We start from the raw sequence: 14,723 nt of genomic DNA, 5'->3' as shown, positions 1-14,723 counted from the left end.
AGGCTAACAAGGGTCGCCGAGATGCAACGGAACCTTTAACTTGGTTGTTGTTGTTCTCGGCGATAAATTGCCTGCCTTGCAAAAGCGTATATGTAACTGGCAAACGAATGTATGTATGGCTATATGTACATATATATATATGTAATATGCGCTATTAACAAAGATTAAACGCGATTCACTTTGTTAAGAATTATTTGCACAACACAGTTTTGGAGTTTTTTTCACAGCGCAAAATGTACAAAAAATCAAACGGCCGGCTGTGCACTTTTATACGCACATATGTATGTATGTTCGTGTGTTTGTGACCGAATGCACGATAACGACAGCGAAACAAAGCGTTTGTTTAAACTGTATTAAACAATCGCGAGACCGAGATGCAGACTCCGATAAAAACTATATCACGTCGGGGTCACCAAATGTTTATGGGGAAGACAACAAATATGCGACCCTTATAGTTATAATTAATAATGCACGAATAGGTTATATTAAAATGTATAGCGTTTATTCGGAGCGGCAGACGGACTGTGTAAAAGCTCGGCTCCAAGAACTTCATATAGACATTTGCAGGCTTACAAATTAGTTGCTGAATAGATAAGCGACAGCTTTAGTGGTATAAGAAAGAAGGCGACAAAGATAAGCAGAGAGCTCTGCAGGTGCCGTCGTACACCTATGCGCGCATGACTAGGCGCTGTCGATCTGCTCCGAACATTCGGCTTTGGCTTAAACCCCTGACTCGCGCAAATCTTCTCGTAAACTTTAAGTTTCTCATGAAACTCCTTGAGATTGGACGCCTGGTACAAACAACTTTTATTTTGCTTCGAGTCTGGTATACCCTCCACTATGTATTCTATAATACTTTCTTCGTCCAACTTCGACTGATTTGCCAATGCGGTCATACTGTAGAAGTATTCTATCAGACTCTCTTTCTGGTTTTTCTTCCTGTTTTCGAGCATCTTATGCTCCTGTTTTGCTGTAAGCTTTTCTCCAAATTCATTTTTTAAAGCTTCTTTTAGTGTTTCTTAATCATTTATTCCTGGTTGGCTGCCCAAGAATAATTTTGCAGCTCCCTTTACCAACTGTCTGCCGTAAACGAATTTTTGAAGATCAGTCCACCCAACTTTAATATAATTAAGCTCGAAATCTGCAAGCCACTCATCAATATCCGAAGAACTATTTCCAGTGAATGCAGAAAGCGAATCTTCAATATCTCTCAGATAGAAAGTCATAGCTAAGGGTTGAGAATCAGAAGAATCTGACTCCACGACGTTAGTTTCCTCGTACATTGACTCCTCTGAACTTTCTGTGTTTTCCTGCTGGTCGATATTTTCTCCCTCAAAATAGGAGATGAGTCTTTCCTGCTTTACTGCTTTGAGGCCTGAACTTGGTAATCTTAATTCTTTTAACTTGTCTGTAAGCTCTGCAACAGAAAATCGTGTGATCTCTTCAACATTCATATTTTCTAAACTTACATAACTTATTTTATTTCTTAAACCAACCAAATATGTACTGCTTACTTTTCTCATAAATTAATAATTAATAATAACAATTTAAATGGGAATAAAATATTGTTTACGTTCCTTAAAATTGTTTTGTTTAACTTCAAATTCGGTATTTCAATTCAATATAATGTTACTCATCTCTGATATTTGCCACTGCTTTTCAATTTCGTCTCTGGTAAATCGTTGCAATAAGTAGGGCAACCGTTGTCTGCTCTGATGACTCCTTTTTAACTCCCTTTCAACCACGCCTTCAATAACGCCTTCAACCACGCCTTTAATAGCGCCTTCAATTGCTTTCAACTCCAAAGGCCTCACTTTGCCGCCTCGTATCAATCACCTCATCTGGATCTCTGCTCTGTCGTGATCTCTTCCTCCTGGTCAAGTTGTCGCTTTAGCCATTATTGTCGCTCTTTGCGACAACGGATTGTATAAGCGCCTTTCGTCGTCTTCCGTTAGGAATTTACTTGTTTCCACAGAAACAATTCTTCCCTCAGATCGGCAAAATGCGCAATAAATTTTGTAGTTTTTAGTTTCAGAATTTCATAATATTTTGCAAAACTTGGTGGAATTGCGCAACATGAAAATTCTCAGCTCTCCTGGATGGTTTTTTAGTCTCTCTTTCTCGTAATCACTTCAGTTTTATAACTTTCTTGTTTCTCCGTTTCGTTTTGTTCATTAAACTGCGATCGATGGATTCTTAGCACAAGAACTTGATGGCTGTTGGGCCGCGTATCACACTCAATTTTTCGTTTGTCGATTGTTCTCAGTCGAGCCCCCAAAATTGTAGAGAAAGGCTTCCTTTGCTTCCGTAAATTTATTTATTGATTATTAATAGTTAGGGTTAGGTTAGGTTTGGACGGCTGTCGGACTATAGTCCGACACACTTAGACCTCAGTGACCGTTGTGATACCGCATGATCTCGTTTCTTCCTTCTCTAGGGTCCCGTTTCTAGTAGTTTCAGCTTGTGTTAAGACGATCAGCATGTCTTCCACCCGGAAGATTTAATAAAGGCACTTATGCTTTTGAGATTAATCTCCGATATTTCGGTAAGATCGTCGATGAAGGGGCTTCCTAAGTGTTTCAGTCTGAATCTGCATAGGGCTGGGCAGAAGCAGAGAAGGTGTTCTACCGTTTCCACTTCTTCCTCATCCCTACAGCTTCTGCAGAAATCATTTTGCGGGGCTTTTAGCCTGCCGGCATGCGCGCCAACAAGCCAGTGGCCTGTAAGAGCTCGGATCAACATGCCACACTCTGTGCGGCTGAGCTTGAGTAACTCCGAGGTTTTCTTGTTGTTTATCACAGGCCATGTCTGGTGAGAGATGCGACACTGTGGTGCGTTTTGCCAATGGGTGTTGGCTAGTGTGTTGAAGTGGTTTTTTATGTTTAGCTTGCAAGTAGCCATGGGCATACCGACACTTTCCTCTCCTGGTAGGAGAGGCTTGGTGGTGCCCTGCCTGGCTAATTCGTCCGCTATGCAGTTGCCTACGATGTCCCGGTGACCCGGAACCCATATTAGGCTGATAGTAAACTGATTTGCCATCTCGTGGAGAGATCTGCGACAGTCTGCTATTGTACGAGAGTTGGTGTTTGTCGAGTAGATCGACTTAATAGCCGCTTGGCTGTCACTATATATGTTTAGGTGTCCTCTCTGGAGGCTAAGGTTCCCTAAACAGGTTAGTGCTTCTTTTATAGCGTGGACCTCCGCCTGAAAGACGCTACAGTGGTTCGGGAGCCTGAATGACTTCCTGATATCTAATTGTTCGGAGTATACACCTCCGCCGACTTGACCTTTTAATTTGGAGCCGTCTGTATAGAAACAGATTGCGTCCGTCGTGCCCGGTCGGCCCTGTTCCCATTCCTCTCTGTCAGGAATCAGGGCCTCAAAGGGTGTGTGACTATATTCAATAGATTTGCATAGATCCGTGATTTTCGGAATCGATTTATCATGCTGGAGAATTTTAGCATGGCCATATAATTGGGCTTTCCACTGCCCTGTGTCCCTCAGTCGAATAGCTGCCGATTTGGCCCTTTCCATGCCTGCTAAGTCCAGGCTAGGGAGGTTCAAGATCGCATTCAGCGCTTCATTCGGGGTGGTTCGAAGGGCTCCACTAATACACAAAGCCGCCATTCGCTGTACTTTGTTTAGAGGAGTCAGTATGCATTGTTTGTGTAAGGCGGTCCACCACAGAGCCACTCCGTACAGTAGGATTGGCTGGACTACCGCTGTGTATATCCAGTTAACTATTCTTGGGGACATGCCCCATCTTAGCCCGATTGCTTTTTTACAGGAGTAAAGTGCAATGGTCGCTTTTTTGGTTCTCTCTTGGTTGTTTAAGCCCCATTTGAGGCGTTTATCTAGTACTAACTCCAAGTACCTGGCGTGATCGCTAAAGGAGAGATTACAATTGTTTAAAATGGGTGGGTTAAGTTGAGGGATTTTGTACCTATTCGTAAATAGAACAAGTTCTGTTTTCGAGGGATTTACCCCGAGTCCGTTCGCTATCGTCCATTCCGATAGCATTTTAAGTTTAGCGGTCATAAGATCGCAAAGTGTTTGTGGATATTTTCCATTAAAGATGATGGCGACGTCGTCTGCGTATGCCACGACCTTACAACCTCCTCCCTCCAGAATCCGCAGTAGTTTATTTACTGCGATATTCCACAAGAGGGGTGATAGTACACCTCCTTGCGGGGTGCCTCTGTTCACTAGTCTAGTCTGGGTTGAGGTCCCTAGTGTGGCTGTGACCATTCTGCTTATCAGCAATTTATGGATTAGCCTCACCATTGGCGGCTCAACCCCTAGTTCTGTGAGAGATTCTGTTATAGCGGTGGGAAGCACGTTATTGAAGGCTCCCTCTATATCCAGGAAGGCGATCAGTGCGTATTCCTTGATGTTAAGTGATTTCTCGATGCTGTTTACCACCAAGTGTAGCGCCGATTCGGTTGACTTACCTTTGGTGTAAGCTTGTTTTGCTTCTGATATTTGTGTCGGGTCTACGGTGGCCCTTATGTGTAGGCTTATCATTCTTTCAAAGCTCTTAAGCAGGAATAATGTTAGGCTTATTGGCCTAAAATCCTTTGCTGTGGTGTGAGTGGCCTTCCCTGCCTTGGGAATGAAAACCACCTTTGTTTCTTGCCATGCTGTTGGTAGTTCTCCTACCGCCAGGATGGATTGGAAGATTTTTTTCAACCAGTTTATGGCTATTTGTCCTGCTTGCTGGATGTGAGCCGGTGTTATCCCGTCCGGTCCCGGCGATTTGTATGGTTTGAAACTATGAATGGACCATTTCATGTTGCGGTCTGATAGGAGTGGATCTATTTCGATTCCCTCTCCTGTTCCCCTTTCAGGTGGATGACCTGCTTGTTGGCTCCCCGGGAAGTGAGCGTCTAGGAGCAAGTCCAGGGACTGACCATGATCCATCTGCTTTTTGAAGATAGCCCAAAGGCGCGGCTGTCTTAGAGAGTATTTTCCTGATCCTTGCGGCATCAGTTGTTTTTTCTATGTCAGAGCAGAAGGTCTGCCATGCCGTTCGTTTTGCTCTTCTAATGGCCTTTTTGTAAGAGGCTAGTTCAAACTTGTAGTTCAGCCAATTGGTGTCCTCATTTTCCGCTTTTGCTCTGTTAAACAGGCATCTGCAGTTGGTTCTGAGGATAGATAGTTGTTGGGTCCACCAGGGGGGTTTTTTCCTTCCTCTTGGTTTCTCTGTGGGGCATGCCACTTTGAAGGCAGTGTTGCATGCCTCTGTGAACTTGTATACTTTTTCGTCCAGCTCATGTGGGTTTGTGATGCTTTCTGACGGTTCCATGGGGAGGACATTTGTCAGAACTTCTTTGTACCTGTGCCAGTCTGCTCGTCTGGGGTTGGCGAAGCTGACCGGCAAGGGCGAATCAAGGGAAAATACGGTTTCTATGAATCTATGGTCCGAGAAGGAGTGCTCGTCAGAGACTGCCCAGTTTTTGACTGCGCCTACGAGTGAATCTGATACCAAAGTTAGATCTATGATCGTTTGGCAAGCTTTAGTTATGAAAGTAGGGGCATTGCCCCTGTTGCATAGGAATAGGTTCGAATTTAGAATAAAATCAAAAAGAGACTCACCTCTGTCGTTGTTGTTTGGGCAACCCCACTGGGTGTGATGGGCGTTGGCATCACAGCCTATTACCAATCCGTACTTGAGCTTTTCGCATTCCTCTGCTAGTCCTCTGACCAGCGCATCTGGGGGGTTTTCCTTCTTAAAGGCCAAATAGGCCGATAGAACCCTTATAGAGCCACTCTGCAGCTCCAGGCTTACTGCGGTGTTGTCTCCGTTGCTGTAATTGCGAAGTAGAAATATACTAAGATGCCTTTTGGCTAATATGCAGGTTCGAATTTTACCTTCTTTGGGGTCAAGCATAAGCTTGTATTCCTTTGTTCCTAGTCCAGCAACCTTGCCTGCTACCACCCAAGGTTCCTGTACGAGGACTAGGTCGGCTCCGCCTTCTGTCAGGCGAAGCAGAAGTGCAGCAGACGCTGCTTTACTGTGGTGAAGGTTTATTTGTAGAAGTCATAGTGACATCTACAGCTTCAACCTCCACCACAGTGACGTCGGCCTCCTCTGTGTCGCTGAGGTCCACGTCCTCGATTGCCGGTCAGAGCTCACGCATCTCTCTGCTCAGCGACGAATCGGTAGAGTAGCCGTCCTCCGGCCCACCAGGTGCCTCCAACTCCTCAGCAAGCACCTGCTCGGCTGGGTTGCCGGCAGAGCTGCTAGCGGCAGAGCTGAATCCGAAGTTCAGCACTCCACGAGCAGTCTCGATCGGAGCTACTGACTCCTTGTTCAGGACCAAAACCGCCTGGTTGACATCCCCTTCATGCTCCTCCACCTTGACGACTTTCACGTCCTTCGTGGGGAGGTGCGGGTTGCATTCTTGCAACATGAAGAGGATGTCCTCCGGCGTCTTGATCGCTGCTGGAAGCCAGATCCTGGCTCGGGGTCTACTGGGGACATCGCACCAGTCAAGCGCATCGATGTTCGCCCCTTCGTAAACCTCGCCGAGCTTGCTTGTCGCCTCTTTGTACATATCAGCCGACCGCTGACTGTCGCATGCTACCACCTTGACGCTGCCCTGGTACCAGCCCGCGTCCATGCAGCAGGGCGAGGTGCCTGGCTTCTCTCGTACCATGCGCAGGCAAATGAGGGAAAGGTGGGACTCCACTGCCTTCCACTTGTTTCTGGGGATCCTGCCCTCCGGATTTCCCCTGTCAATCAGGCCAAGTAATACACGATTCTTCGTGATTTCGGCGAAAGAGACCGATGGATCTTTGATCTCTTCGCCGATGGCCCGGGTAGTTCGAGGGATCGCTGCCTTTTCGCCTGAGTCGCCTCTTGAGTGGGCTTTTCCTGCCCGTAGTTTGGGAGCACCTTCCTTGCCCACTCTACCTTCCTTAGCCATTTAGGCGAAGGCGTGGCAACGGTGCTCCTGGTGTGTGAGCGCAGAGTCTGGACGTCAGTCCGCCTTTCTGCGTATGTATATTTTGCACCCGCGGGTGGCCCTAGCGCCTTGGCAGTGCCTACCGTTGCTTTCGGCGCAGATGCGCACGTCGCGGAGGCGTTTGCGGTTGGCTTTCTGCCACCCATCATCCCCAGTTTGGGATGCGGCCCTTTCTGGGCCGTGCTGGTATGGAAGGTGGAACCAGTGTTCGTCTTATCCATGGGTTTTTTAAGAGTACCCGTCTCTATGTTATTTGTCTTGTTTTCTTCTGTTTTTTGATCCATAATTAGGTCCCACGAGTTGCGGAGAAGGGGAAAGGTCCGCCCGGGCAGAGATCCGCGATGCCCGGGTAAGGCGATAGTTAGAACAGGGGGTCGCCATGTCCCTGAGCACACCGTTTGAGACTGGGCTATTTTTGATCCGGGCCCCCAGCCAGGCTGACTCTTGGCACGGTCCGTATTACACCGTAGTCCGGCCCGGAGGGAGATGTTGTTTGGGAGGGGAGTTGGGTAGGTGTTGTGTTGGGAGTGGGTTTGTGTAAAGCAACTATTTAGATGCGGCTGAACAACTCGCATCGTCGGTATTGCTTCGTTGCAAAATACCCGCTGGCTGTCCGGGACTGTTTATTTACTGGGGTTTCCGTCCACGGTACCGTGTTTGACTTATCCCACCATCTTATTCACAGTTGACCTCAAGAGAGGTCGTCCGCTATCCGCAACCTGCGACCCGCTCGGTTGACCCAGCTAGGCGACTTTGGAACCATCTCACAATTTCCTCAGCCGAGTATTAATAGTTTATTCTTTGATTAAAGCACTTCATTGATACAGTTTATATACGTAAGTTAATTAATACTGAGACACACGCGCAATTTGCACGCTTTTTAACACTACCGAAAAATGTTACGGAACAGAACAACTGATCTGTTATTAAAAGGGCTGCCAATCCTACATTAATATGGCAGTTTTCACATCAAAGTTGTGACAAAATTATGGTATTTTTTATAGTTGGGTATTTTTATACCCGTTACTCGTAGAGTAAAAGGGTATACTAGATTCGTCGGAAAGTATGTAACAGGCAGAAGGAAGCGTTTCCGACCCCATAAAGTATATATATTCTTGATCAGGATCACTAGCCGAGTCGATCTAGCCATGTCCGTCTGTCCGTCTGTCCGTCTGTCTGTCCGTCCGGATGAACGCTGAGATCTCGGAAACTATGGGAGCTAGGCTATTGCAGATCCTGAGCTTCTTACGCAGCGCAAGTTTGTTTCAGCAGAGTGCCACGCCCACTCTAACGCCCACAAACCGCCCAAACCTGTGGCTCCTACAGTTTTGATGCAAGAATAAAAATTTTAACTGAAATGTATTGTTCTCATCAATACCTATCGATTGACTTAAAAAAAAGTTTGCCACGCCCACTTTAACGCCCACAAACCGCGAAAACCTGTGACGCCCACAATTTTTATGCTAGATAAAAAATTTCAACTGAAATGTATTAGTCTTGTCAATACCTATCGATTGACCCAAAAAAAGTTTGCCACGCCCACTCTAACGCCCATAGCGCTTAAATCTGTCTACAGCCCACAAACCCTTATATTTAGATCAGGGGTAGGTGACTGATTTCCGTCTCACTTTGCTGCTTGCATATCTCTATTTCCCTGTTTTCCGTTTAGCTGAGTAACGGGTATCTGATAGATGAGGTACTCGACTTTAGCTTTCTTCCTTGTTTTTTTTTTATACCCGTTACTCGTAGAGTAAAAGGGTATACTAGATTCGTCGGAAAGTATGTAACAGGCAGAAAGAAGCGTTTCAGACCCCATAAAGTATATATATTCTTGATCAGGATCACTAGCCGAGTCGATCTAGCCATGTCCGCCTGTCCGCCTGTCCGCCTGTCCGCCTGTCCGTCTGTCCGTCCGTCCGTCTGTCCGTATGAACGCTGAGATCTCGGAAATTATAAAAGCTAAAATACTGTGATTGTGCTTCTAACGCCCACAAACCGCCCAAAACTGTGGCTCCTACAGTTTTGATCCTAGAATAAACATTTTAACTGAAACGTCCACTCTAATGCCCACAAAACCGCCCAAGCCTGTGGCGCCCACAATTTTCATGTTAGATAAAAAATTTTAACTGAAATGTATTGGTCTCGTCAATACCTATCGATTGATCCAAAAAAAAAGGGCACGCCCACTCTAACGCCCATAACGCTTAAATCTGTCGACCGCCGGTAGGTGGCGCATTTCAATCTCGCTTTGCAGCATATCTCCATTTCCCTTTGGTCCCATTAGCTGAGTAACGGGTATCTGATAGTTTCTTGTTTTCCTCTTGGATACTCTGATTGTTCTCCCTTGCTTCCTTCCTCAGTTTACCGCGTTCATCATCTAGCTCCGAAATCAAACAACCCTGTATGAATGACTTGAGCTGGACATCTCTTGAGATACGCATGTCTAATCCTGTTAGCAATTTGCATAGTTTGTCTTTGGTAATCCTTGGCTCTGTGTTGTTTATAACCTGCTGTATCTTACCTGCATGCTTATACCAGCACTCTGGTCTTTCAAGGCTTAGTTTGAAGAGCATTGGAACAACTACTTTATTCCCCTAGATACGCATGTTGCAATCAGCAAATATTGAATATTCTCCCTGTCGCAGTACCTCTTGAACAAGTGGGATGTGAATGGAGCTCCACGATCTGACATTATCCTGTACGAATTTCCTAAAAAAAAACAGCCTGGCGCTCAAAACAAGTCACAAATTCTTTCACCCCCGTGCTTCGTGTAGGATACAACCATACTTACTTAGGCACCGACTCAACGGTACGTAGACCCAGTCAGCACATTTTACAGTGTCAGCCGAGCCAGCCCTGACCTATCTACTTTAGAATATAGCTTATTTCACTAATCAATACACTAAACTTCCGTGTTCCAAGTAAATAAGGTATAAACACGTTGAGGCCCACTGTCCGGCGAGTCTGGACCCCGGCACCGCTATCCAATTGCACCACTCTCTTAGTGCAACTCTCTTCTTCCTATCGCACTACCTCTTGAACAGGTAGGCTGTGAATGCAGCTCCACGATCTGAAATTATCCTGTACGGTTTTCCTAAAAAAAAACAGCCTGGCGCTCAAAGCAAGTCACAACTTCTTTCACCCCTGTACTTTGTAGGATACAACCACACTTACTTAGGCATCGACAATCACCATAAATGTGGTTATATCGTTTTTTGGTCAACTTCAACTGGCCAACATGATCGACATGGTTTGTCTCCGTTGTCTATCGGTGTAAGGAACCCTTCTTGCCTAGCAGCCTTTGCTTTCACAAGGATACACTCTGTTCGTATCCAAGTGTGCTCAAGTTGACCAGCACACATCAAATCAAGCAGTAGCCAAGTTGGGAACAAAACCAGGCGCTCAGTAGCATCCACTGCAGATGAGAATGGCTGATCAGCATATTATATGCCTCACTAACTCACAGTCTCACCGACTCAACGGTATACTGACTTGCCAATGCCGAGCCAACTACTGAAACTGCTACCATAATCAAAATTCCCTGACCTACTTTAGAATATAGTTTATTTCACTAATCATTTCACTTAACTTCCGTGTTCAAAGTAGTATAAAAGCATGTATCAAATGAAGAAAAAATCAGTTATCAACGAAACTTATAACTCCACGGTTCTACCTTCCACCTGCGGGAATAGAGCTCGTAATCCAACCTCAGCGCAGTTCTAGCATCGCCTGTGGTTTGGCATCGCAGTAACCATCGTTACCATTTTAGGTGATTATTATCCCCTTTTCCCGCGGTGTCAACCTGAAGTATCTACTTCGGTTAGGGACAAATTTTGGAGACCCCGACGTGGTCCCTTACCAACAAAGAATAACACTCCAGCAACCCTCTTCCCACCAAAAGCTGAACTTCTGACTGGTGAGAAGACCCGTTAAGTTCACTAAATCCACCCGCCCTGGAAACCATAGCTCATCCAGCTTCAGAGGATTCTCCAGCTTCACAGGACTCACAGCTTCATCCAGCTTCACAAGATACTCAGCTTCATCCATCTTCACAGGATACTCAGCGTCACATGGTCGTTAGTTTAACCCATCTTCACAGGACACACAGCTTCATCCAGCTTCACAAGATTCTTCGTTTCCAAGACACACAATATGTCTACTTTATTCATAGAGGATGTAAATACGCTTCACGACTAGTAGCACTTAAGGAGCTGGTCGAAACATATCAACAAAATATTTCTGGTCAACACGCGGAAGCGGGCTTCCGAAGGCCCCCAGTCGAACCTCTGTTAAAATCAAGATTACAACAGGAGATCAAATTAAGAGAGACTCCGTGATTGATCTGGTTATCCAACAGTTGCAGAGAAGATCTCTTCTTCTTAATGGTCATTTTTCCCTAGAACGTACATCATCCACATTACCAAGGCTCCAGTAAATGCAAGTATTTCTAGTTCATAAGAATGATACTCTTCTTCACATGGCTTAGTTTTACGGCTCACGGAAAAAACTAAATACCACAAGTTATCACCGGGATATCGTTGAAGCAAAACGGCTCCAAATTCAAACTTGGATGCATCGGTATGCATTTCTGTTTCAAGCGAATGATTATAAAGCTTTAAAACTGGTCCACTGATTAACGCTTCTCTTCTGCTGGACAACAGACAATGGTTTGGCAATAACGGCATATCCCTTAACAAACCTTCGAAAGTATAGAGACCTTTCTTGTCGCGCGGAATCGAAAAAAAAGCCAGCAACTGCTCAAGTTTTCTCATCCCCTGGCTTAATGGTACCCTTTTATATTACATAGCCTAAGAAGTTAACTTTGCCATTCCACACCTGTCGCTTACTCTAATTTATGCGCAATTCATTTCCTCGTGCTACTTCCAAAACTCGCTTCAATTATATACTCTTGCTCGAAATGTTAGAAACCATTAGTCAAATCTAAAGTGGTAAAAACTGGTCCACCCTCTAGATTTCGACCACACAATCCATTTAAGCTGTTGGGAAGTTATCTCGGACAATCTTTTTTTTTAACTTTCGATAACCGCAACACAAGCACTTCTTCCCGTTCTTCTTAAATGCTAGCAGCACTGGCGAAGCAAACTCTGATGTACTAGGCTTGATTATCCCTAACTGTAGCCATTTAAGAACCTGGTCATCGGCAATTTTTTGATCGTAACAAGTTAATCCTCTCGGATGTTGGAAAACAGGCAACTCGTCCGTCAAATTTAATTTTGGTTGTAATTATCGAGGAATGACTCCACATCATAAGTTACTTCCTGCCTCAAATTCTCCAAATTTACTGTCTTAGAAACTGTCTTAGAGTCTTTCGTGCCGAGTATTTTTCAATATCTGGTTACCGTCTAATTCTCCCGTTGGTATTTTCTGAACACTATGAACTCTTGGTGTAAATATAGTGCCAGACTTGGTTACAACATCTTTGGCACAAACACCTTTGCTGCTCTTCTTACCAAATGATTTTCATACACATTGGCTTTCATTTCGTAGTCCTTGATGCCAACCTGCTGCGTTCGGCCGATTTTTAGTGGTTTCTGAGGACGATACTGATAGACCGTCTTCACCATTATCTTCCGTTTCTGACTTACGCTCGTTATTTAGATCATTTTACTACTTTGTCCTGCAGATGGTTAAGATTAAACAATGTTGTCTTAAATCTAGTATCAAAAGCAATTTATAAATAGAGTAACCACCCTGTCTCTGGAAATTCTTGATTTCAGTGTTACCCCACTACCTTACATACGACTTGAAATAAACTATCGGGCAACTCTCCGCTAAAAGTTCGTCGTTTTTTCATCCCAATCAAGAAATCCAAACTGAACTGGAACTTTTTGGATGTCTTCGTCTGCTGCCAAGATCTGTTCGCCAGTGCACGCACGAGTTACCTACCCTACGGACCCCCCAACCAAACCACCTCGTGCTACCCTGGACGGCGGCCAACGATCGGTCAGTGGCCGCCCATAACAACCAGAAAGTGCAGCGTCAACAACAAGCAGGATGTAGCTCTGTCGCAACATCGGTTGACGACACCAAAGACACACACATACTTACACACACATATACTTACTCTTAGAATTACGAACATTGTATTTAGCTGAATAAGACATTTTCGTGCAGCAAGGGTATACATAAACCCAAGCTGAGTAATAAACTTCAATCTGAATTTCAAACTCAAACTGAGCGGCAGCGTTATTATTTTCTGTTCGGAAGACAACCAAACACTTGGCATTACGCCCATCTATACATAACTCCCATCTATACATAACTGGCGCAGTCGAACGGCCCTTCCAGGATCAGGAGACCAGAAGGGAGAACCCACAGGAATATGAAGATAATTTTAGTGTAAGTTAATATAAGTAAATACACCAAAAAAAAAATAGAACAAGTGTGGAGGTGAAAAAAAGAAGATAATATGGATGGCAAAAGACAACAGTGATGGTGCAGTATGAAAAACAATATATATAAATATGCAATACAAAAAAAAATGGAAATAAAATATATATAAAAATACATATAAAGTGAAGTTTTTCCGTTGTTCAGTGCGAACACGGAAATAACAAAGATGAATAAATATTAAAATGCAAACAACCCAAAAAGTTCAGGGCGAACTTAGTGCTATGTTCAAAAAGTGAATGGTAAATCATCTCTACAATTATTTTGTGATGAAAGCCAAATCATTTAAAAATAAAAAACAAGGGTGCAGTAATTTAACATCTCTACAGCTACGGTTGTGATGGTAAATTAAATGAGAGCATTAAAAAATATACAAATATACAAAAAATAAAAACAAGTATACAAGAAATAAGAATTAAACAAAGGTGCGGTAATTTAACATCTCTACAGCTACGGTTGTGATGGTAAATTAAATAAGAGCATTAAGAATAAACAAATATATAAGAAAATCCGATATCTGGAATCTATTAAAGAAGTTCTCTTTATAGGTGAAATTCGACCCTCACACTGTCCGACTACCCTACGTCGAGGAAATATACACACACACCAACATAACACTCACACGATTGCAAGTATATATATAGAAAAACAATTACACATTATTTTTGCCCACACTGCCAGTCCATAAAAACTAAAGTCAAAAATTTTTCAGAGAATCTTCACCTCCACACCACCAATCACCAAATACGATATAAGTAAACCTTAATACGTAAGCGATAAATTAATTTCTAAGAAATTACCGAAATAAGAAAGTAAAGAGTAGATGTCGAAACTCAATAAAGTAAAAAACATACTTCCAGGTAGCAGAATCAGAACTAGACAGAGTACAAGTTTGCCAGACATTAGGGAAGAACCAATTAGTGCTGACCAGATAATTTTACGACCTCCATCTGTTAGTATGAGTTCCTCAGACACGTCTACGGTTAACACCAGCATTAATTCGGCCGAGGTTTATGCGTCCTTACGCATCCCGGACGCAATTAAATTTTTACCGGAATATAATGGGGACTCGAAATTACTAAGCGATTTTATTAATAACGTAGAAGGAATTTTAATGCTCATAAGGGGCACAGACCAGACCCCATATGGACAATTTTTGCTACGGTCCATTAAAAACAAAATAGTAGGGAAAGCCAAAGATATACTAACGGCCTCAGAGGCTGGCCTTAATTGGGACGAAATTAAAGAGGCATTAATTTTGCATTGTTCCGACAAAAGGGATGAACACACCCTTTCTATCGAACTTCACGGACTGATACACAAACAATTGTCAGTTCAAAAGTT

At 43.9% G+C, this 14,723-nt stretch overlaps 1 protein-coding gene across 1 annotated transcript; it reads right to left on the bottom strand.

Moving 5' to 3' along the window:
- Positions 1-2,475: 2,475 nt before the first annotated feature.
- Positions 2,476-4,476, bottom strand: LOC139354823 (uncharacterized; the record flags this gene model as incomplete). The annotated part of the gene is made up of 1 exon (XM_070999069.1): positions 2,476-4,476. A coding segment is annotated over one exon (2,001 nt), but the record flags the coding sequence as incomplete, so codon positions are not given.
- Positions 4,477-14,723: the final 10,247 nt, after the last annotated feature.

This window comes from Drosophila suzukii, unplaced genomic scaffold, assembly GCF_043229965.1.
Source record: "Drosophila suzukii unplaced genomic scaffold, CBGP_Dsuzu_IsoJpt1.0 scf_27, whole genome shotgun sequence".
Classification (NCBI taxonomy): Eukaryota; Metazoa; Arthropoda; class Insecta; order Diptera; family Drosophilidae; genus Drosophila; species Drosophila suzukii.
Note: the sequence above shows the minus strand (reverse complement) of the source record. Positions and strands in the feature narration are given on the sequence as shown.